The following is a 24,711-nucleotide window of genomic DNA, read 5'->3' as shown; positions in this document are numbered from 1 at the left end:
AGGGCATGGCTCAAAAGGAACAACACGAATAGTCAATAATAGTAAGGTCCATCAGCAGGCTGGGAGGACAACTCTTGGTACAGAAGCAAAATCAAATTGATGATTCAAGGTATTAAGGAATTTACCCAAGAGAAATCTACACTGATTATCAAGAAAACACAAATTATTAGGAGGTATACGGATGGCCTCTCCCCAGAAGATTTTCCAATTAGTCTGAAGGACAATCCTGATTTGAAAGAAATAGAGCAGCCGATGGGAAATGACAGGAGACCACCACCTGTGAGCTTCAACTTATGGCAGCCACTTGGTCCCTATTATTTCCTGTTATCTCATTTATTTTTCAGAACAACTTTTTAAGGCGGTTCCTGTTATCACTGTTCTATAGAGAAGGAAACAGCCTCAGAGATGTTAAGGAACGTGCCTAAGGCCACTGCTATGGTCTGAAAGTTTGTGTTCCCTCCCAAAATTCAAATATTGAAATCCTGATCCCAAGGTAATAGGATCAAAAGATGAGGCCTTTGGGAGGTAATGGTTCAAGAGGATAGAGTTCTCTTGAATGGTATCAGTGCCCTCAGAAGAAGAGGTTGCGGAGGGCTCCCTCAGCCCTCCTACCATGTGAGCACATAGTAAGAAGAAGGTTTTCTGCCACCCAGAAAAGGGTCTTCACCAGAACCACATTGGCCTCCTCACCTTGGACTGCAAATCTCCAGAACCGAGAAATCAACTTTTGTTATAGCAGCCCAAACACACTAAGATAGCCACACATCTAGTTAGTAGCAAAGCTTAAACTCAAACCCAGATCTGCCTGACTCCGGAGTCCACTTCTTTTCCACTATCACAAAGGGCTGATGGACCAGGGGGCAAGGCCAAGGATGTTTGTTGATTTAGTTTCTTTAACCCACTGAGCCACCTAGGCGCCCCTGATTTAGCTTCTTTAAATGAACAGGTTTTGTTGGGAGCATATGGGAAAGATATGCTGATATAGATTTCCTTAAACATTTCCTATAAATAGGCTCTGCTGATATCAAACAACATTCCATAGAAAGAATCATTCAGTATAAATCTGTCTGCACTGTTAGAGACACAAGTAAACACACATGCCCAACAGAGGAAGAACACCATCTCCATGATCAAAGGGAACAGAAACCTCTCCACAAAGTCTTTCTTTCAACACGGAAATGAATTAGAATGCTGGATTGTCAGCTATCAATGTTACTATTGAACATTGTACTGGAGAGTCTACCCAATACAGTAAGACGAGAAGAAGATCATAAGGTATCATAAGGAATGAAAAAGAAAAGACAAATTAGAATGATTTTGTGACTGTCTACCGAGAAAACTCCGTAATATTTAGAAATAGACTCTTAGAACTAATGAGAGAAGTCAGATGGGATGCTAGATATAAGACTGTGAGCCAGCAAATAACCAATTTGAAAATATAGTAAGAAAAAAGATACCATCTAAAATATCAACAAAACCTGGGCGCCTGGGTGGCTCAATGGGTTGAGCCTCTGCCTTCGACTCAGGTCATGATCTCAGGGTCCTGGGATCGAGTCCTGTGTCGGGCTCTCTGCTCAGCAGGGAGCCTGCTTCCCCCTCTCTCTCTGCCTGCCTCTCTGCCTACTTGTGATCTCTGTCTGTCAAAGAAATAAATAAAATCTTTAAAAATATATATATCAACAAAACCTACAGGAAACAAGTGCAGAAGTTGTTGAAGACATTTATAGGGGAAAATCACAAGTCACCATCCACCTAAATAAAAGGAGAAAATGGGAAGACCTAATACTGTAAAGGTATCAGTTCCCTGGAATATAATGTGAATGCAATTTCAATTTAAAAAATCCCAACATGATTTTGTCTTTGTGTCCAACTAGACAAATTAACATTTATATGAACTTGGCTTCCAAAAAAGCCAAGAAATTTTTGAAAAAAATATAAAAATAATTGTCAGCACTAGCAATTACTGTGTGATTCCTTGTATGCCAGGCACTATTCTAACATTTTCATACATTATCTCTTCCCAATTATCCTTGAAGTGGATACTGTTACCTACTTAATAGACAAGGAGACTAAGAGAAATTAGGTAACTTGCCCAAGGTTATTTGGTACTTGTAGGAGTAGCAACAGATGCAAGAAGACAATGGTGTAATATCTTCCAAGTACTCAGGGGAAATCATCGTGAGTCTAAAAAATTCTACACTCAAACTCTCCTTTGTAAGAGCAAAATAAAGACATCTTCAGGAATATCAATACTTTCAAGTTTACCAAAGCCCTTTCAAGAAGGAACTTCAAAATTCACATGAAGAAAAACGAACTCAGAAGGAAGTGGGATGTCCAAAATAGAAGTCTCCCAACTGCACTGAATAAATAAAACAAAACAATGCACCGGTGTTCCTCATTTTATTTCACCTTGCAAATACTGCATTTTTACAGATTGAAGGTTGGCAGCAACCCAGCATGAAACAAGTCTGTCGGCACCATTTTTGCTCACATGTCCTTGTGTCACATTTTGGTAATTCTCACAATATTTCAAACTTTTTCATTATTATTTTTTTAAGATTTATTCATTTATTTGACAGACAGCGAGAGTGAGGGGAGGAACAGAGGGAGAGAATTTTCAAGCAGACTCCCTGCTAAGCAGGGGACTAAAATGTGGGACTCAGTCCCACAACCCATGAGATCATGGCCTGACCTAAAACCGAGTTGGATGCTCAACCAACTGAGTCATGCAGGTGCCCCTCAAACTTTTTGTTAAAATTACATTTGTTATGGAGATCTGTGATTAATGATTACTACACATTGAAAGCTCAGATGATGGTTAGCATTTTTTAGCAATAAAGAATTTTCTTAATTAAGATTTGTACATTGTTTTTTTTAGAAGTAATGGTTTGTATCTTAATAAAGTACAGTATAGTGTAAACATAACATTTTTATGCACTGGAAAGCCAAAAAATTCATCTGACTCCCTTTACTGCCATATCCATTTTTTTTTAAAGATTATATTTAGGATTTTGAGAGAGAAAGAGAGAGCATGGAGGGAGAGGCAGAGGGAGAAGAGAATCTTAAGCAGACTCCACTCGGAGTGCAGAGCCCAATGCAGGGCTCGATCCCAGGATCTGAGCTGGGATCATGACCTGAGCTGAAACCAAAAGTCGGATGCTTAACCAGCTGAGCCACCCAGGAGCCCCTGCAATATTCACTTTGCTGCAGTGGTCCAGGACCAAATCTGCAGTATCTCTGAGGGGTGCCTATAACGTAGATGAAAAAAGTGGAACTGCAGAAAGAGTACAGGCAGAAAATACAAGGTGTCTAATGATACCCTATAGACATGCTAAAAGCAGGCCCTAAGTTGGCTCTGTGCTTCCTATGGGCCAAAAAGAAAGGAGAAGTGGTCTATTAAAGGACTCACAGCATCCACAAGACGAAACAGCCAAGTTGCTCGCAAGAGCCATTCCTGATCCTGAGATCAGAAACACCTTCCCCATGTAGTGAAGCGGATCCAAGATCTGGGACAAGTATGATAATCTAAGAAAGAAGTCCTTGACTCTTCCATTATTTTTTCCAACAATTATTTAGAAGCATCAGCCTTCTAGAATCTCTTCCATGAAGAAGAGAAGAGATAAAGCCTCCTACTTAAGGTGTGTTCTTTGAATGACCATGTGTTTAAAAAAAAAAAAAGGTCCAAGTTTCTGGAGATCTTTAGGTATTTTCCAGGAGGATGATGGATAAGATGACCTCTGGGGGGATGGCTGCTGTGAGGGTACATGCTGTTACAGAATGTGGGCATTTTTTCCCAGACTACCCCTAGAATCATTTACACTGAATATTTCCACCTCCACTAAACCAATTCATTTTGCCAATGCATGAGATCACCCACATAGCCAAGCTTCCACAAAGTAGTTTATTGTGGGGCTCATGACCCACCTGCCTTTGGCTCAGGTCTTGATCCCAGGCTCAGTCAGGCTCCCTGCTCAGTGGAGAGCTCCCTCTCCCTGTGCTGCTCCCCCTGCCTGTGAGCTCGCTCACTCTCTCTCTCTCTGTCAAATAAATATATGAAATCTTAAAAAAAAAAAAAAAAAAAAAAAGCTTATTGTGCTTTATAAAAATAAGCACCAAGAGGTAATAGTTGTGCTCTTTCTTTCCTGTTCCACAGTAAATCCTCGACCTATCCACCCTGACATTCATGTGACACATAGGCAAACAGGAGCCTGAGAACTTCCCCTGGATCTTCTTACCCATCACACTCCCCTGACAATGCCAAGAACAATGAAAGCCCATACTGGTAGAGCTCTGAAGACATCATTTGCCTGATCTACTTTAAAAATTCTGCCTTCTACCAGGAATGCCCTGAACCCCATGGGGTTCCTAGAACTCCAGGCTGGGAAGCTTCCAGTGAATTTGGGATAGCTTTTGTGGGTACAGTTGGCTCCCAAGGGCAGGTGAGCTTCTGCTGGCTAAGTCTGGAGCAATTCCCAAGGACTTCCAAAGAGAAGTGATAATGAAGGACAGAAAAAAGGGAAGACAGAGACATTTTACAGTTAACCAAAATATCAGTTTTCACTAAAGCACAAATACTTTGCCTTCCCTTTTCTTTCTTTTTTTTTTTTTTTAAAGATTTTATTTATTTATTTGACAGAGAGAAATCACAAGTAGATGGAGAGGCAGGCAGAGAGAGAGAGGGAAGCAGGCTCCCTGCTGAGCAGAGAGCCTGATGCGGGACTCGATCCCAGGACCCTGAGATCATGACCTGAGCCGAAGGCAGCGGCTTAACCCACTGAGCCACCCAGGCGCCCTGCCTTCCCTTTTCTATATGCTTTTTTTCCCCCTTATAATTAAAATCCTATGAAGAGTACATGGCTGGGAGACGGTAGACAGTAGTGATTGAGATGTATAGACTTTGGGCACCGATCTGAATTCAAGATCGGATTCTAGCATGTAGTGGCTATATGACCCTGGCGAGTTACATCTCTGATTTTAGTTGCATAAGAATAATTGTTTAATGAGAGTAAGAACAGCATTCCCTCACAGAGTTTTAAAATGAAACACCATAGGCAAGTGCTTTACACTCAATAAATGTTAGCTATTCCTACTGCAAAAAATCTGACAAATACTGGCAAGCACAAAAAAAACCCTCAAAAGCACCTCTAATCCTACCATCCACTTGGATGTGTCTAATTCCAGTACTTTCTGGATGTATTTGCAAAGAGTGAGATTACAGTGCTTTCTATATCATAACCTGCTTTCAAAACTTAACACCATACCCAAAGCATGTTCTATGTAATTCAGTATTCTTGTACAATATGATTTTTTTTAAAGATTTATTTTTTTTTAATTTTTTTTTTTAATTTATTTGTCAGAGAGAGAGCGAGCGAGAGTGAGCACAGGCAGATAGAGTGGAAGGCAGAGTCAGAGGGAGAAGCAGGTTCCCCGCGGAGCAAGGAGCCGGATGCGGTACTCGATCCCAGGACGCTGGGATCATGACCTGAGCCGAAGGCAGCGGCCTAACCAACTGAGCCACCCAGGCGTCCCATGTACAATATGATTTTGAAAGGCCCATCGTTTGGGTTATTTTACTTCTTAACAACCCCTGCCCTCCTTCTACTCTGCAGACCTCACACTTCACGTATTTGCAACCCCTCTACCTCTCCAGATGACAAATGGCTGTTTCCTATTGGCTAACTGGGGATGCAGCTTCTTCTTAGCACGCAGATGGCCTTCCCCTTACTGGCCTGCAACGTAGGCCTCACGCAGATTAGCCTACTGAGCTACACGGCAAACCACCCAGTTCCACAAGATTCCCTGAAGCGGCACAAAAGCTAAACAAGGCTGAAAGGCAATTTTTTTCCCCACAGCATAAGGCCGACTTCTAGAGCATTAAATACTCTATTTAAAAAATCTCAGGAAGAGGAAGAGACAAAAGATGTTTATCTGAGTGCATTGTTTTTCTAAGCAATTGGGCCAAACCAGTTCAAAACATACAGGCTTTCTACTGGAATGAAAGTCAACAACAGTTCCTTATCAATGACGTTTTGAGACCATCACAAAACCTTACTAACAAATCCTAATGGAGAACTGTCAAACTCAATCAATGGAGAAAAATGAATTACATCCTTTTTAAACTAAACTCCTTTATTTCCAATTAAAAATAAAAAAAATTTTTTTAAAGAAAACTTTATTTCTAGGGTTTAGGGTAACTCAGTAAGCAGCTGACTTCAGTTCAGGTCAGGATCTCAGGTCCTGGGATGGACCACCCCACAGTCAAGTTCCATGCTCAGTGGGGAGTCTGCTTGTCCCTTTCACTCTCCTCCTGCTCCCCCCTCCCCTGCCACCCATGCCGGAGTTCTCTCTTTCAAGTAAATAAATAAAAATCTAAAAAAAAAAAGAAAGAAAGAAATCTTTATTTTCAAATAGTTTAATACCTTGCCCTGTTTTGATAGGTTGCTCAGCACCTGATCTAACACATTTGTTACAAGCACATTTAGTGCTCATCCAGGAAACAGGAATGGCTAAAGTTGTTGAGGAGAGCTTTCTCCCTAAAAACAATAAAAGTTCAATACCCCTTGTGATCCTGCTCACACATCTCACTTCTCAGGAAAACTCTTACTTCTTAGTCATATGGACACAAGCCTCAACTGGGCTCCCTCCCATGCCCCTCCAGTTCTGAGGGAGTGGGCGGAGGCTGGCCATATCAACTGAGTTCTATTCCTAAAACAGAACCAAACAAAACCCCTCCAGATTCCAGACTTGATCTGTCCAGACCCATCTGAGAATTAACAAGCTCCTTCTAAACACCCAGAGAACTAAGCCTGTCATGGAAACACTGATTCAACCATAATGAGAACCGACCTAAAACCACACAAATGAACCAAACATTCTTCCACCCAATCATAAGCAAGCTAAAGCAACAGCCTCAGGAATGAAATAAGGGAGGTTGTTTTTTCCTTTGTGGTCCTGCTCATTTTAGCCTCTTCCACTGCCTTGACTTTGCAACTGTTTATGAGAAAGTGGGAGTGGGGGAGGTGAGAGAGAAATGGAGAGCCCGCTGGAGAGCCGGAGAGACATGCAGGGCGCCACACCAGGCTGGGGAATGCCAACAAACACGGAGGTTTCTGTCAGGCAAATTATAACTTCTGGCCTGGGGGAGGCCCACAGTCTGTGTGGGACAGTCTGAAAACAAGCCGAGCTGAACTCCCATCTCCCACAACACTTAAGTGTGGAATGAAGTTCTTATTTTCTAAAGATCAGGTTCTGCTCACTATTTTTAGCCAGCACTCCTTTTCTAAAAATCTCCTCTTTTAATTTTTTCCTGGGTTTTAATTTTTTTTCGGAATTAGAAAGGCTAAGTACATAAAGTGATATTATTATAGGAAGAAAGGAGAGTTGGAAAGGCTAAAAAGCAAACAAACAATCAAACAAAAAACCCGAAACTGTCCAACCGACAGAAACAGTAAAATCCTAAGGAGGGATATATTTTAATTTCCTCTTGGACCCACAAGATAAGAGTTTCTAAGTCCCGGGGACCCAACACCAAATTCCAGTGAACTTAATTCCTACAGGAAATGTTGGGGCAAGTGTGGGGGGCTCCCGCGGCTGCGGCCCCCCGTCTGGGGTCATCGCCTACTAGAGCTACAGGGGACAGCCGCGATGGAGACACCAGCTGTGGCCGGAGGCTGGGGGACCAGAGCCTCGCAGGGAAGGGGCGGAGGAGGGGCAGCAGCGCGAAGAACCAAGCCAGGAACAAGGCAGGTGGGAGTCCCGAGGTGGGGGGGATCCAGAGCCCCCGAGGGAGGGTGACTCAGGTCGGGGAGGCCCGGACCGCGCGCGGGTTTGTGCGAGCCCCCGGCCCCCGCTCTCGGAAGCCTGTCTGGGTTCCTTTCTTTGCTGTTTGAGTTTTCTATCTCTTTTTAGAGCTGGACCCAGGTCCCAGCGGCCGCAGGGCAGCGGTGCGGAGAGGAAGCCCGGCCCGGGCCCGCGTGGACACCTCTGGGGGCGACAGGGGCGGAGGGAGGGAGATGGGGCGCCAGCTGAGGGCGCCCAGCGAGCCCGGGAGATGCCCGCGACCCGGGGCCCCTGAGCTTCCCGCCCGCAAACTTTCCCAGCCAAGTCGGGGTGGCCCGACCCTAGAAAGGGGGATCCCCATGCCTCCCCGACTGTCCCCTGGGGCTGGTCACTCACGGGCAGCGCAGCTGGGGCTCCGACTCTGGCCGCCGCCATCCGCACCGGAGGAGGAGAGGGAGGAGGAGGGGGAGGAGGGGGAGGAGGAGGGGGAGGAGGAGGGGGTGGCGGAGAAGCAGGGAGGAGGGGGCGTGGAGGGCCCGGAGCCAGCAGGAGTGGCCGAGCGGGGAGGGGGCGGCCACTCCGCAAATACTCCGGTCGCTGCCCCACCCCCGCCTCGTTCCCTGCCGGTCCCCCTTCTCTCCTCACTCCCTCTTTACTGCCCCGGATTCCCCACCAAGTCCTTCTGATGTCTGATTCAACATTCTCTTCTCTCTGGCACGTCTTCCTTCCCTTGAGTCTCGGGCCCACAGGACAGGGAGAGCATGCTCCCTACCGCAGAAGTTGGTGGGGAGGAATTTATTTGAGCTACATACAGTATATGAGTATAGGACACCCGCCTTGAAGTAGGGACGCTTGGCAGATCTGACGCCAACCTGCACCTTCTGGGCCTTTGTCATTATCTCTGGGTGGTGGGATGGTGGGATGATTGCGGGGGGGGGGGGGGGGGGGGGGGGGGGGGGGGGGGGGGGGGGGGGGGGGGGGGGGTGGGGGGGGGTTGGCTATAGGGGAATCTCTGGTCATGCTTGCTTCATTGCTTCATTGAGAGGTTTTTTTATTTGTTTGGTTTTTTCTCTTGTAATTAGAACCAAAGAATCACTTTTGAAGCCTCTACTGAGTGCCTCCTCTTTTCCCTTCAGGTGGGACCAGCCCTGGTCAAGGTAAGATGAAAGGTACAGACAGAACCTCAGCTTCCTGGGTGAAGCAGTACCTAGGAGGAGGCCACCGGATGGCCTTTGAAGGGCCAGGCTGTGTGGATGCGGCAGGAGGTAACTACTGACAGATGCTTCCTGTGTGCTTCCTGCAGAGTACAGAAGAGGAGAGCTGTCCTCCCAGGAGTGGTTGGAGGGTGCTTCTAGTCCCTACTCCATCACCTGCTAGTTGACTCCAAAGCAAGTCCTTTGGCATCTCAGCCTCTTGCATTAAGTGGGGCTGACTCACTGGAAGCCAGTCAGAATGACAGGAGATCTTCCTGTGCCTTTTATCCTGGAGGGATGTCCAAGCCCAGAATGGGAGGCTTGGACTGGGTTTGAACAGACTCGATGGAGAGAAAAGAGGCCATTCCAGGCCCTGGGCCTAGTGCTTAAGAGACTGGCAAGACTGGAAAGCTTAGAGGAGGTGGAAACTGTTCGGATGGGAAGGTGGAACCAGCAGAAAATAGAAAACCTGTGAACATTTTAAAGCAAAGGAATATTTTTTTTTAAAGATTTTATTTATTTATTTGACAGAGATCACAAATAGGCAGAGTCAGGCAGAGAGAGAGGAGGAAGCAGGCTCCCCACTGAGCCGAGAGTCCGATGTGGGGCTCGATCCAAGGATCCTGGGATCATGACCTGAGCTGAAGGCAGAGGCTTTAACCCACTGAGCCACCCAGGCACCCAAGCAAAGGAATATTTTGATTCAGGTGGTGTCCTATTCACTTTTTTCTTCCCAGAGCCTAGAACAGAGTGGGTAGCAGTAAATCCTGTGAACTCAAAATGGCAACTGAAGCACAGTGACTGCAGTATCTGGGAAGAAAGTACCGGAGGGGTCCCGGTGAACATGTGAACCTGAAGTGCCACACCTGGGTGGTAGGGACGGAGTGAGGGAACCCCAATGACACCTGCTTTCCTTTGCATAGCAATGGGATTCTCTTGTAAGTGCTCATTTAGGCTTGTTTTTGACCTTGGGTGGAGTTCCTTGGTCAGTGTCCTATTCAACCACCAGCCTGAAGCCACATTCAGACAGGGCACAAGGGTGCCTGAAGTCACACCACTGGGTTCTATTTGGGATTCTTTTATCCTCAGATAAAATTTCTAGTTGTGTTTAGGCTTAAAACGAACAGAAAAAGGGACTGGGTCCTCCTCTTTTCCCTAGTTCCTCCAGTTACTGTCTCAGTGATGGTCAAGGGTTGAAGAAGGGCAAGAGAGAGAACAGGAAGTCAACTGATGGGCAGCTTTTCAGAGTCTTCTGTGGAACCAGACAGGTAATGACCCCAAGTCAGCCTTCTGGTAAGGAGCTGAGAGAGGTGCAGAGCAAGAACAAAGGGAGAGGGAAGCAGAGGAAGGGAAGAAAAAGGTGCCTTGACCCTAAGCATTCTGGCTGAGGCTCCACATTGAACCTCCTGTCCCGTGAGCAAGCCAAGAGGCCCTCTGCAGAGGCCAGCCCATCTCAGGAAATGCCCAGGTAACAGTTTGAGAAAGGACTCATACAGAAAACAATACACTAGACAAATGGCAATCGTCACTGCATTTAGAGTTCTGAGTGCACCTTTTTAATTCAACCACCTGTGAGTAAGTGTAGTATGGCTTTGATTAGTAGGTTGCCCACGTGGCGAAAGAAATCTCTTTGGAAATTTTGACGTGTTACAAGCCCATGATTTTCTAAAGACCAATATAGTTTGTTGAAACTGCTTATCTTTTCACAAGGGACTATCCCTCCCCTTTCTGTGTGACTCAGCGGTTGCCCCAAGAGGGGCCACTTTCACACATGTAAATTTCTTTCTCATAACTCCACCACTTGTTTCCAAAGCTCCTTTCTGGCATTACCCCTTTGTATCCAAATCTGGTGCTCATTCTGGCCTCACTAGCTAAGCCACCACAGCCCTCCATCACCAGCTGTTAGCCCATTTTACTCTACTTCCTGTTCTTTTCCTTGCTCTGTAACAAGTAAATTCTCAGACTAACTCATTTTCCTTTTGTTTTTTAAAGATTTTTTAAAATATTTATTTACTTGACAGAGAGATCACAAGTAGGCAAAGAGACAGGCAGATAGAGAGGGGAGGAAGCAGGCACCCCACTGAGCAGGGAACCCAAAGTGATGTGGGGCTAGATCCCAGGACCTCAGGACCATGACCCCATGACCTGAGCCGAAGGCAGAGGCTTTAACTCACTGAGCCACCCAGGGGCCCCCTCTCCCCATTCTCCTTTTTATCAACAGTTTTTCTTTTCCTGGCAGCCTTTTCACAGAAATCATTGAAAACTTCCATGCTGTTTAACAAAGGGTCCCCAAAGTGTGTGCAGATATGACCTAGTAGATTAACTTGGAATTCCACAAAACTCAAATCAGCTGAAACAGTCAGGATTCATTAATATAAATTCAAACCAGTTTGCAGAATTGCCAGCAGGGGCATGGTTGGGAAAAGTCAGGATTTCAGATTTAGGACAAGCTAAGCCCTAAAAGCTTGATAAAAACATTCCTCTCTAAAAAACTTTACAAATCTCTTTATATTACAACATTCATTCAAGAGAGAGGGAGGGCTTTTGGAAAACTGTATTCAAAAAAAATATTACTCTGTGGATGGCTTCAACAAAAGTGAAAATGAAATGGTGGGGGTGGGAATCACCATTTTACATACATCATGCATTGTGACCTGATGTTTGAAGAACACAAGATTTTTAAACAACTTTTTCCATGAGGAAACCCGAATACTCTTTGAATAGAAATTTCCAGAGATAAACACATCTTCACTGAGAATGTCAATCAAAGTCAATGATAGTCACGGGAATAATCACTTATGTCAGAATGAATGCCCCAAAGCTGGGATCCTTCATTCTGGGGATGGGACACTCTTAGCTGTGGCTTGAGCTATAAAGTTGGCCAGTCCCTCAGCCTGCTTCCTGAAATGTATCCAATTAGTATTTATGGGCCACCTGCTACAAAACATGCTGCTAGGCACTGTGGGAAAGTACGGCATCTGTAGCTGCTCAGGGAGACCACACGCAGTATGATGACTCCATGAGGTATGTGGAGAGTTTAACAGAACAGGTGTTCTGAAGAAATATAAGAAAGCTAAAGAGAGCGTCAATCTTCCTTAGCATCTGAGCAAGCCCTGAGTGACATTTTGTTCTTTGTTAATTTACTGAACTGTTTGGTTTCTATTCCTGGACCTACCGTATGTCACCACTCAGCTATTCCACTAGTGTTTAGGGAGCAGTGGGGTTGAGTTCAGGTTAAAGCTTCTGGTAAAACAAAGGTTCAAAGTTGGGGAGGTGCCTTTGAGACCCCTGTGCCCACAAACAAGACAACAGCCCCCAGCCTGTTTCCACCAGGAGTCAATTCTTCTAATCCTCTCCTTAGGAAAACAGTTATTCTGAAGCTCAATAGCCTTTTCTTTCAAAGATCTGGGAGAGCTATAATGGGTTTTCCTGCTCTAATGCTTTCATTGCCAGTTAATTTCCTAATTTGGAGCTAATTACTAAACTGCTTAAAAACTGAAGGCACAGGCAACCATCTACTGACAAGCTTTCCATTTATCACCATGGTGTCCGAGGACATGGCCCTTAGCTGAGCACAGAACAGACACCTTCTCGTCAGGGTGGCTCTGCCAGATGGTTTTCTAGCCATCACGAACTAAGTTGCTCTCTTCATATGTTAAAATTACAGAGGAGTTTGAAGGCTTATAAAAGCTAGAAGCAACTTCCAGGTTTAATGCTGTTTTTGTTTTGAATTTGGAAAGTGGTCATGTTATTAAAAGTATCTGTTAGTTTAACTTATGGTAGACTTAGTTTCTTAACCAAAAGCACTGGAGAATCCAGTTTTATCAGCCTGAAAGGTGAACAGTATTGCTTGCAATATGACATAATGAAGGATGGTGTTTAAAATGAAAGAACAAGCACAGGCTGTGCTTCAGTTTCCCAAGCTGTGCCTGGAGGGTCTTATCCTAGCTAGGGCTGCTTAGGTGGACAGTGCCCCCTTGAGTTGTGCAGCGGGCTAACCAACCACTATCCCCTTTCTATTAAAGAACATTTTTTTCTTCACTTGGAATTTCATATAATCCCAATTTTGATTAAAAACATACATCTTTACACATCCATGAAAAAAGCAGGGATAAACAAATGTTAATAGCTGAATCTCTACTGAAATGTACGCTCTTGATACTTTTCCTCATTTTCCAAATTTTCAACAATGAGCAGGCAGTAGTATAACATCATGACGAAAAAGTAGGATGTGTCATTTCAGGAAGTTATGAAAACTCCATCTTCCCAATGAAGCACTGCATGATTAAAGACTTTTTTCCTTTTTTGTTTCACTCCTACATGGACTTCAGGCAATATCTAAGTCCTAATTCTGTTCCTAGACTAGAATCACCTCTCACTTTGCACTTTCCATGCCCTAAAAGGCCTAGAGAGAAGAGACATGCCTTTTGAGAGGTGGGCTGCAGTGGCAAGGAGAGGGATAAGGCAGTCACCGGAAGGACTTCTGTGGCCCAAACCCTCCAAAGGAGGCATAGAAACAGACTAGAAATGCCACAAGGACTGTCACAGAACACTGAAGGCCTGGCATGGAGCTGGAAAGCCTAAGTTTATAAGGAGCTAATCAGATGGTCATTTATCTTTTCCTCACAGTGCTTGGGGGCCCAGGCTCAGCTGCAGTGAAAACAGCCGGTTCCACTGTAAAAGGACTGGAAATGAGCAGGTCACAAGAACAGAAAGGGATAAGGGGCTGAGCCTGGAAAAGCAGAGCAGAATGGGACTGAGTTAATTCATTCAGAGTCCCCAAGGCAGGATCCCAACACTCATTACTATGAGGACTGGGTCTCTCTCAGCAGGCAGCAGAGGTCATGGGGCAGAGTCCAAAAAGTTGGCCTTTGTGCTGAGCACAGAGGGAAGCTGGTGATGAGCTCTCAGAGTGGAATAAAGCATTCTGGAGCGCAACCAGCAACTGGCTAGCGAGGAGGCTCAAAGGAGATGCAGCAGGTAGAGAGGTAGGAAGAAGGGGTTTAGGAACACCTGAGCAAATCTGGGGACTTGAATATGGGGTGGAATGGGGGGCTGGTATAAGCAGCTGAGAAGAAAGGAGCGATATATTTAGGGAATGCTGGGAGAAACGCCCCTGAGGTTGACACTGAAATCATACAATGTCGACAAACTAAACCAAGGGGAGCATGAAATACGATTGCAGTACCTGTTAAGGCAATTCTCAAAGCCTTAATAAAGGACTGATCAGATAATTGTGACAATCTGGGGTATTAGGTTATATCTAAGTCCATGGGGATTTTGTAACTTTTATAAAAGATACGTTAATAGGTTTCAGTTTCCCTTATCAAATTTTCATAGCCTGGAAGTTTGATAGAAGTACGAATTTATTGACATCAATTTCTTTAAGCTATTATTCCAACACAGAGAAGGTACTGAAGAGCTGAAGACAATGATAATAAACCTACAAGATCTGAAGTTAAGTCTGCAAGACCCACCCCCTCTGAGAGAGAGAGAAAATCTGAATAAGTCTTCAAAAAGAATCCAGAGACTGCTCCCAATTATAGCAAGAAGTAATGACAGTTGGACAATTTAAGCATTTTATCCAGAAACATAGATCTATTCCATAGATACCAAATCCATTACCATATAATTGAGTTTGAAAATATACAAAATATTTGTTGTTCTTACATACTGAAATTAAAACCTAATTTTAAAAAGTGCACAGTAAAAACAGCGTAAGGAAACCTATAATATCCATGGTACATGTATTGTTCTCCATTTTACTGTCAACATTACATTCTGTATTTGCCTTACTGGTTACAAATATATTTTAAATGTTTCAAGGCCATTTACAACACTGACTAGTTTACTAGGTCCCAAAACACCCCAGCTTCCTGAAGGCGGCCCGACAGTGGACGAGGGGGCTGGGTCCTGTAGCTCCGTGCAACAGTAGCAGCTTTGGAAAGAAGTCGCCAACCATCTATGTGTAAACTATCGACTCTTGTTCTTTTTAGAATTTCCCTGTGCAAAGAAAAAGATCAACAATAAGAACACAGACGTCTAGAAAAGTAACTCCTCATTTATGGTCAGGAAGGCCATACTTCACTTTGGAAAACTTTAGCTTCTAAGAACAGCTGATAACCCTGCATTGCTAACTTTTAATCAAAAAGCAGTCTGTTACTTTCAACTCCCCCACTCTCTATTTCCATGGACCCTATCCCCCTGAGGCTGAAGATTGGCAACAAAGGAAGAAAACAAACCTCAAATATTCATTTTGTTCCAAAGACAGGGAATTTACTGATTTCAGACTCTGAATAAAAATGTTTAGCCTAAACAGGTTTCTTTACTGCTTAATAAATACCTTCTAAATAGGTCTTAATAGATACTAATTTTGAGTACGTGCCAACTAATACCCAGTGGCAGTGATCTGAAAAAGGAAGCTCAGATCCTGGCTGAAAATGAGCTAAGGGCAGATGTCTTCACTCATTCCCAGGCCCCCACCCAGGTTGACAGTTGGACTTTCCAGCTTTATATAATAACTCTCTTCTTTCTGGAAAAGTTCATTTTTTAAGAAAACACTGTTAACTCAACTCCTATACTTAACTATTAGGTACAAATACATTTTTGTCATGTGTGTGCTTAATGCTTGCAGAACACAAGCTTTAATAACAAGATGATAGCCAACAAATGTTTCCAAGATACACTTGGCCTCCAACGGAGACCAGGTCAACTCTGCCATAAGATGATGCCCCAACAATCTAAATTACTAACAAACTGGGCAAGGGAGAGCACAAAATACAGCAATCACAGAATGATCATAAAAAAGTTAATAAAATAAACGAGCTCTGTGTTTAATTAATGACAAATATTTTAAGGACTCAATTACAAAGTTCTGAGAGGACTTGAAAATTCCCTAACTTCTAAAGTAGCTGCAATACAAATTCCTTTGGAACAATGAACTTTGCTGGACTCGATACAAAATCTTCTCAATTCAGAACAAAACGGCTTCTGCAGCTCTAGGGTCTGAAAAGCTTCCCCATAAGCACTGTTCCTTCTTTCCAAACATTAGATGCTAAAACAGCCTTTCTCCTAATATTCAAACTAATATAATGTGCTTTCTACCGTGACGAGGAATATAACCTGTGAACTAGCTTTCTGGGAACCGCTGGGACATCGAGAAAAAGGCCACAGCGGTTGCAGGAGGCGAAATTCAAGAGGACCGACTTCCCCACTCATCACCTCCAATCTCATTTCCTGAAGCACAAATAACTGGAGAACCATCATCAAAACCACACTGTCTGGCTACAATCACCACAAGATGCCCCAGGAAAGTTATCACACTCTCCTGCTCTCTCCAAAGTAGCGAAAGGCCAATGAAGATCACGAAACTATAGGGAACAAAAGTATCACACAATGTGGATTCCAATGCACTCGCAAGACAGATCTTCCAGGAGACAGCAACTGAGCAGAATGCTGCCCTCACCACCACTAGCCAATGCTAAAATCAAGCTATAGTGTATTTAGCTCTATTTCTGTCCCAGTCCCAGCACCTAGAAGGAACTCAATACGTGGCTGCTAGGTCAATGAAAGGCAACAGCAGAGTTCAAAGAGCACAGGTTAGAGACAATAAATCCCCACTGGCACTGGTACATATTGTCTGAGTTACAAAATGTGCAAAGCATTTGAGATGATGCATGGAACCTAGTCCCTGGCTTCCTGAAGCCCACCTGTCCTGGTAAAAGAGCACATACTACGCTACAACAAGAGACATGGGCTATGCAGACACGCACTTCAACATACAGGTAACTACCATTACCTACTGACCCCAGCCTGGATGAGCTGTGGCTTTATGGGAAATGAAATCAAAAGAAATTTCTGGAAAAGAACAAGACATTCCTAGGTTATATGGATGTATATGAAAATAAATCTGCTAAACAAGATGATTCTTCAACAGCACCATTTTAGACTCCTATGTTAAAAAAAAAGAAGAAGAAGAAGAATCCCCATCAAAACCTTCCTAAAAGTTGCCCTAGATGATAAAACAGTAGCAGAAATGCCAAAGGTGCCAAAAATCAAAGGACATAGTATTGGGCCTTAGAGGTCAGACCTTCTCTCAACTTATAACCCAGTCAAAGAAACTGAATTTCATGTTTAAATAAGAGGACAAATGATATGAAGAAAAACCATTTAAAAACACTTTGAGTCTCTTCACCTTTGCTCCTGAAATGCACAGCAATGAAATACCTTATATTAAATACATTACATATTAAATATTATATTACAGAGAGACTCCCCCGCCCCCCGCTCCTCCCCTACCTTACTGGACATCTTCAGTGTGTCAATCTCTTCTCTCTGTTTAGACAATGTCTCGTTCATGCTGCACAGGTGGTCACTCATCATACTTAACTGATCTTCATAACTCCTCTTGGTAGTTGTCAGCTCGTCCTAAAAGGCAAAGGAGCAGAGAGAAAAAAAGAAAAATCAAAAGCCCACTAGTCACATCACTCTAAAGTTTTTTTAATTTATAGAAGGAATTTGAGAAAAGCAACCTATCAAGATGGCCTGTCTGATCAATTAACATGAAGAACAAGCCACTGGCCTGATACGAACACAAAATTAAAACAAATGGGGGGAAAGGTTTTCTTTTCAGCCTTCAAAATATGCTCTGAATCTCTGTGCAAAAAGACTGTCCTTCTATATCAGGTATAAAACCATCACAAAAAAACCAAAAGGGCTACATTATGTTTCCAAATCCCTTCAGGTTTTCCAGAGCCTTGGGTAAGGTGGGCAAGTCTGTCTTGGGGCACATTCCCACTAGCCCAGTACCTACTAGCTCATCGCCCTCAGCCCTTAGGCCAGGACCCTCCCTGGGAGAAGCACCTGTGTCTGTCTTCCCATCTATCTGCTTTCTCCAGCCCCTTAAAATCTAATCCTGTGCCCCTAGCTAATCGGATAAACTAATCTGAAACTAGGAGGAAGCAGGTGTTACTGTGCTAATGTGTTTTTTCTCTGCCTACATCATGTTTATATTTAATAGAGGCTTTCTGGAAATAAGGCTTTAAAACAAACTAGTGAGTAAGGAAGAATATTTTACAGCCCAAGCTTTGAGTTTGGTCCATTTTATGAAACAGTAAAGAGAAGGAACAGAGTCACATGTACAGAACAAGAGTACAGCCCACCATGACAGGGATTAAGGGTGGGAGGGACGCCAGGGGTGGGTACATAAGTATCATTTTAGGAAATGCTGACTACAAAGCTATTTAAAATAAAATCAAGTTAGAGAAATAAGCAATATATAACTTTTTGCCTGACATAAGTAAGATATTACTTTAAAATGAGTTAAAAATAAAGTAGTTAGAAAAATGTATGTCTAGAGGGTGAACACCACTACTTTGGAAAGGAAATGCTGACTCTGCGGCCCCAGAACTTCCAGTGAAAACGGTATTAACCCCGTGTAGGAAACACTTCTGAACCCACCTGAAGTCTGCTGATGTTCTGACCGGCTACTTTCATGTCTTCTGTCAGTGCGTCTTTAGACTTTTCAGCCAAGGCCAGTCTCTTTGAGAGTGCTCGGCACTATTAAATCAGAAAACACCCTGTTACTTCAGGGGGCATTTCCCCAAACCAAATTCACTTCAGGCCTGTACCACACACTGGAGTACACATAAGATATGGTCCCCCTCTCACCACTTTAATAAGAAAAAATGTCTACTAACTCAAGCTTATCAAGGTTTCTCCTAGCTCTAGCCTGATGACCAGTGGTTACAAAAAACTTAAGTTTGTTTTTTTTTTTTTAAAGGGTTTAATTATTAAGAACTCTCTACAACCAACGTGGGGCTTGAATTCACAACCCCAAGATCAAGAGTCGCATATTCTACTGACTGAGCCAGCCAGGCGCCCCTTAAGAAGTTTTTGTTTTGTTTTGTTTATGGTTTTTTTTTTAAAGATTTTTATTTATTTATTTGACAGACAGAGATCAAAAGTAGGCAGAGAGGCAGGCAGAGAGAGAGAAGAGGAAATAGGCTCCCTGCTGAGCAGAGAGCCCGATGTGGGGCTCGATCCTAGGACTCTGGGATCATGACCTGAGCCAAAGGCAGAGGCTTTAACCCACTGAGCCACCCCCCCTTAAGAAGTTTTTATACATTTACCCAGAATTCATTTATCCTCACATTGGATGTGAACAGAATTGGTTATTTCAAAAGTTGTGAGTGGCATCTGACCATGCAAGATGAATCCTAACGCACTTTTCTTGTGTTTTAGTCCTCTATTAGAGACAGGGTTACAGAACAATAAAAGCTTTACAGCCCCAGGCTACAGATTAGGCTCTAGGGGAGAACAAAGTGAGGTCAGGAATGCAAAGATCCCAGCTGCTTTCTTTGGGGTTCTACCAAAGCTATGCTCTCCAGAGACAGACCTGATCAAGAAGAAAGAAGAAAAATTCTGTTTCTCACTATTGTTCAAAGACGATGTGCCATTAAAAGGCTCACTAAACTTCTTATAAGGCCACGCATGCGACTGACAAGGAGGACCTGCTGAGACACATCTGAATGCTGTGTCGACATTCAGATGCTCAGACTAACTGTTCCCATAAAGTCACATGGAGGGGTCACCACTTCCTGTTTATAAACAAGGAAAAACTAGGACAATGTAGGAATTCTTGCAGCACATTTACCAAGATAAGCAAATCTCTTGGAAATAAAAGAGCCTCAGATATTCCCCAACTACTCATTTCATTCCTCATAAGAGAATTTAAGGAAAGCTCTGCCAGTCAAATCAACCACCATCTATTAGCCAAACATCTACCATGTGCTCAACACCACACCTGAAAAAGAGGGAGAGAGTTTTGCAAGATATGGGTCTTCACTGCGGTGGCAATCAAGTGTGAGACACTAATTGAGAAGGCAGTTAGGGACCCAGACAAGAACACAATTCCCGGGCTCAGGAGCTCCACACTATGGCGGCTTCACTGTAAGTCAGTCAGCTTGCTGTGCTGCCCATTCTCTATAGCCCAACCAGCTGTTACCAAACAGGTAGGTAATGGCAGCTTGTGAGCAACACGGAACTAGACACATCATTTATTTCAGGGAAAATGTAGCAAGGCCCCTCTCTACTTACAAGCAACTGGGCTCTATCAACCTCTCTGTGTCTGCAGTGCAGGAGAAAATCACCAAGTCGGTCCCAATAAAGGGTGCTACCTTTTCTTTCCCAATTTCTTTAACAATTTAAGGCAATATTAATTCTCCATCTGCCATCTGTAACTGATCTTTTAAAGTTTTAAATCAGATACCTTATGGGTATTCTAACATGTTGAGCGACAGCCATTCTGTCTTACCATTTGTCTCATACTCTGATTTCTGTACTTTCTCCTTCATTTTCTCCTTTGTAATTAACAAACTGTGTATGATTTTATTGAGTGTCTTACATAGTGTTTTTCTAATTCTCCTAAGAAAATGAATTATTTGGTTAAGAAGAAAATATAACAAAAAGTAAGATTGGGGCGCCTGGGTGGCTCATTGGTTAGGCCTCTGCCTTCAGCTTGGGTTGTAGTCTCAGGGTCCTGGGATTGAGCCCCAAATCAGGCTCTCTGCTCAGCGGGGAGCCTGCTTCCCCACCCCCCGCCTGCCTCTCTGTCTCCTTGTGATCTCTCTCTCTGTATCAAATAAATAAATAAAATCTTAAAAAAAAAATTACATAACAAAGATTTTAAAAGATTACATTTTTTTATTTCATCATTCATAGGAACTTATTTCTACCACTTAGAAATTAAAGAGTATTTAAAAAAGAAGAAGGTGTATTTTGCTTTTTAATTTCTCTGCATGAATTTTCCTTGACCTGTGAATGTGTACCTGCCTATAACTCTCTCAAACAAAGAATCACTAATAGTAATACTCCAAATATCTGTGATGTGACCAAAGGAAAGGTGACCTAGAAGTGTCTCAACTATCTTTCAGTAACCTGGAAAGGACAAATCAGTCCTGTATTTGTTGAAATGAAGATTTTTGTTTGGATATAGCCCAATCAATATGAATTCCAACCAAATTCACATGGATGCACAGACACAGACATCTTTCTTCCAGTAAACAGCAGGAGACTTGGGCAGTGCCCTAATTCCTGCCCAGATTGGGAAAAACCACCAAATCTAATCCACTCTCCACTCACCTCAGCGTAAAAGTGCACTGACTTACTGTCAGCCAGCTGCAGTTGAGAAGTCAGTTCCACTATCCTGGCCATGTAGTGATTTTTAATTAAGTCTTCACGAGATTCCACATCTGGAACCTAAACAGAACACACAGAGTTAAATAAACAAATGCCAGTGAAATGAAGCACTTCTAGAAAAGACGACCATCACTCTAGAAGAAAAAAAAAGGCAACATTTGTACATTTTCTTCTTAAATCTGATAGGAAGTCAGTTTCCCTACCCCTCAAAGAAACTTCAGACAAACCAGGTAAATGTATATTCCAAATTTCTTTTATTCAGCATCCTGCTCATATCAGAACAAGGCTATGGCTTCAAAAGAACAGAGCAACAGTGAAGTACTAGGAGGCCCACTACCTCTGTGGCCATGTCCCTCCATCCCACTGTGATGAGCCATAAAGCTGGCTTTCAAAATCTCCATCCTTCTGACACCTATGTCCTCCTCTCAGTGAAAGAAGGCAGGGGAAAGGGAGCATTTACTGGCACTCCTAAAAGCCAAACATTCTTTTCTTCCCCCAAATTATGTTAAGACAGCTCTAATATTCTTAAACACATTAACCAATTAAACTATTTCTATAATGAACAGTTGACAGCCCTTGTCCCAGACCAATGTTTCTTATAGTTTATTACTCTAGCAATGGTGCACTATGGAGTTTAGTTTAAAAATATATACAGAAGTAAAAATTTAAAATATATATATATATATATATAGAGAGAGAGAGAGTTCAAGATTACCTAAACTAAAGGGCAATAAGGAAATCAAGTAACTTACCAATCTACTGGAACTATATTTATCAGCTTGCCACATTGAGTGGAATGCTGAAGAACTTCAGTGTTCCTTGAGAGTATATTTATAAAGTTACATTTTAAGTTATATTATATTATATATTATAAAATTTTATAATATTTCCAAACTCAAAAGCCAAATCTGACCTGGATTCACTCACTTGATGGCTGGAAAGAATTCGCAAGCACACTGTTGGTCAAGGCCCTGAAAAGCCCTGCTCCCCAGCCTGCCCACTGGGAGGCCTGATGCCTCACACAGGATGCCAGCCAAGCTGATGGCCAGGCTCCCACCACACCTTGTCAAACTGCCAAGCCAAGTCATTCAACGAGGCGATTACAAAAACAGGCTATAATTTGTTGGTGACAGTTAAAATAGAACCAGTAAGAAAAGCAACATGGACCCATGGATGGAGGAGAAAAACACTGACTCCACATTTGCTAGAACTGTCAGAACACAATTTGACAAAGCTGACTTTTGCAGGATTTTGTGAACAAACACACAGCCAAATATTTACAAACAAACGTGATGCCAAGCACACATTACCTCATTGTCAGATGTCCTGGTTAAAACCCCAATCTAGAACATAAGAGGAAAAAAGCTTTAGAACAGACTGTTTTGACTTCCAACACAATAGCTCCAACACTTGTAATATTTTCTCTTCTCAGTTCACACTGTTTTTAAGTGCACTGGGAGTGCAGACCTAGAAGATGTCCTGCCTGGTCTTCTATTACCAGGAGGCTGTACCTATAGAAAGCTAACTGCGTTCCCTATTTCCATCATGAGGCAGTAATGGATAATGATCACTATTTCCTTTTGAAATGCTGTAGTCCTTTTCACTGAAACCCAACAAACTGACTGGGAAAAGAAAGAGGAAGAATAGTTCTGACTCATCTTCTCATTTCTATGCCTATTTCCAAAGCAGCAGCCAAGGAGGAGTAAAGACAGTTTTATGGTGACCATAACAACTGAACATTCCAAAGAGAAAACACAAATAATACTCTGCTGAAAGTTCAAAAGGAGAAAGAAGAAATACACTTTTGATGTAATGTTTTGACATTAGTAAGTATTCATTTCAGATTTAAATTAAGGAAAAAGAAAATGTAATTTCAGACATGTTAGGGTTCTGCCAAGTTTTTTAAAGATTGCTTTTGTGGATTAAGATTTCAATAACAGATAGTCATGAATAATGGTTTCAGGTTATTGTCCAAAGTGGAAAGGCATGTGCTTGGGCACAGTAACTTAAGGAACCATGGAAACTCGGTTTCAGTGGATTCTGATACACTCATAGAGGACACCTGATGAACAGTTTTCACAGATTCTAAATCATCTCCTCAAGAGTATTACTCTGAACACTGAACTGTGTATAAACTGAGTACACGCTAATGAATGTCATGCCCACCTAGCTGTAAAAAGGATCATTTATAAGACTTTTTTTTTTTTAAAGAATCATAATTTTCTACTCACTGAAGCAGAAGTAGCAATTAGTCTTTCTCTTTTAGTTAAAAACTGTTTATGGTAACATGCCAATCATTTAATTTTATATATTTAAATATGACTACATTTGGCAAAAGGAACTCTGAGCACGCATCTATATTCTGCCTCCTCGCCTTATCCCCTGACTCCTGGGTTACGGTTTGAGAATATGTTACAGCACATGGACCCACTAATGAATGGGATCATTCATTAAGGAAAACTTAATGTTCATAATTTCAACATTTTCTCATATGATGTTAATGGGAATGTAAACTAATACAGCCTTTTTAGAAAACAATTTGGCATTAAAAGGTCAAGAAACTCTAAAACATTTGTAAGTTTGAAAAACCTTATAACCTAGTAAGTTCCAACCCTGAGAATACATCTCAAAGACATCACCTAAGATGCAGAAAGCATCTTGTGCATCCAAGCAGATGCTATTTAAAACTGTAAAAATTATAAACAATGTCCACTTATAGGTAAACTAAGGTATATTTTATGTAGAATACTATACAATCAACCACTAAGTTTATACAGATTTCTAATAATAGCATAAATGTTTGTGTATTCACATTACCCTAAAAGGTTTGAAATTTTATATACCAAAATATCAGCCATGTGTGAAATTTTGTAGGAAAAATGTTAACGGTAGTTGTTTGGGTATTCAGCAGCAAGTCAACTTTTCTCTTCTTTTAACCTTCTGTGGTTTTTTAATTATCTACAGTATGCATGTACTCTCTTTATACATAAAACATATATTTCAAATTCTACTAATGCTTTTTAATTCCAGCAAGAACAAGAAATTTGTATTATTCTGCACTTTTCCTTTCTTGAGATTACTGCCATATTTTATCATGATAAACTGGCAGGTGACTGAAAGCTCAAATTATACCATCAGATATTTTAATGACAAATACTATGCATTCAACCATTGCAGTGCCATAGGGTTAGAAATAATGTATCTATCTGATATAACTTTTCAGTCCCAAGATGCTGGAACCAAACTAATTTTCTGGAGGCCTGTAAGATGAGCTTCTTTAGTCAGTTAATTTTAAAATGGGCACAGACTTGTTCCTGACACCCAAAAGGAAAATGAGAGAAAGGAGGGACACAGAGAGCTACACACTTCATTCAGTGAAATCCACTAAGGGTGGGTGAAAACAAGGGCATAAAATAAAAATTAAATAACAACGAAAAGAAAGGTTGAAAAGAAGCAATATCAAGAAGGTAGAAAACACCATCACTTTTTCATCTCAATGGTCTCAGGCTGTTTTTGGCAGGAATCTGCCTCATACAGGACA

At 42.4% G+C, this 24,711-nt stretch overlaps 2 protein-coding genes across 3 annotated transcripts in view; both read right to left on the bottom strand.

The window, feature by feature from the left end:
- LOC106003390 (stonin-1) overlaps nucleotides 1-17,355 on the bottom strand; it is a 55,377-nt gene extending 38,022 nt beyond the window's left edge. Inside the window, exon 1 of one of the 2 annotated variants that reach the window (XM_013056297.2) lies at nucleotides 17,271-17,355. The gene's annotated coding sequence lies outside the window, so the exon portion shown is untranslated. Of the gene's footprint in view, nucleotides 1-8,175; nucleotides 8,275-17,270 lie in introns of those variants that run through there. The other variant, XM_045077813.1, reaches the window with a different exon arrangement.
- Nucleotides 14,321-24,711, bottom strand: part of PPP1R21 (protein phosphatase 1 regulatory subunit 21) — a 63,491-nt gene continuing 53,100 nt past the window's right edge. Inside the window, exons 18-22 of the mRNA XM_004752855.3 lie at nucleotides 22,481-22,513; nucleotides 21,114-21,230; nucleotides 18,432-18,530; nucleotides 17,271-17,399; nucleotides 14,321-14,975 (exon numbers count right to left, since the gene is read on the bottom strand). Coding sequence (XP_004752912.2) covers nucleotides 14,946-14,975; nucleotides 17,271-17,399; nucleotides 18,432-18,530; nucleotides 21,114-21,230; nucleotides 22,481-22,513 — 408 coding nt within the window. The 3' untranslated portion in view covers nucleotides 14,321-14,945. The remainder of the gene's footprint in view (nucleotides 14,976-17,270; nucleotides 17,400-18,431; nucleotides 18,531-21,113; nucleotides 21,231-22,480; nucleotides 22,514-24,711) is intronic.

The sequence above is a fragment of the Mustela putorius genome, unplaced genomic scaffold, assembly GCF_011764305.1.
Source record: "Mustela putorius furo isolate JIRA1106 unplaced genomic scaffold, ASM1176430v1.1 tig00000224_pilon_pilon_pilon, whole genome shotgun sequence".
Taxonomy (NCBI): Eukaryota; Metazoa; Chordata; class Mammalia; order Carnivora; family Mustelidae; genus Mustela; species Mustela putorius.
This window is presented reverse-complemented; position numbering and strand designations above follow the sequence as displayed.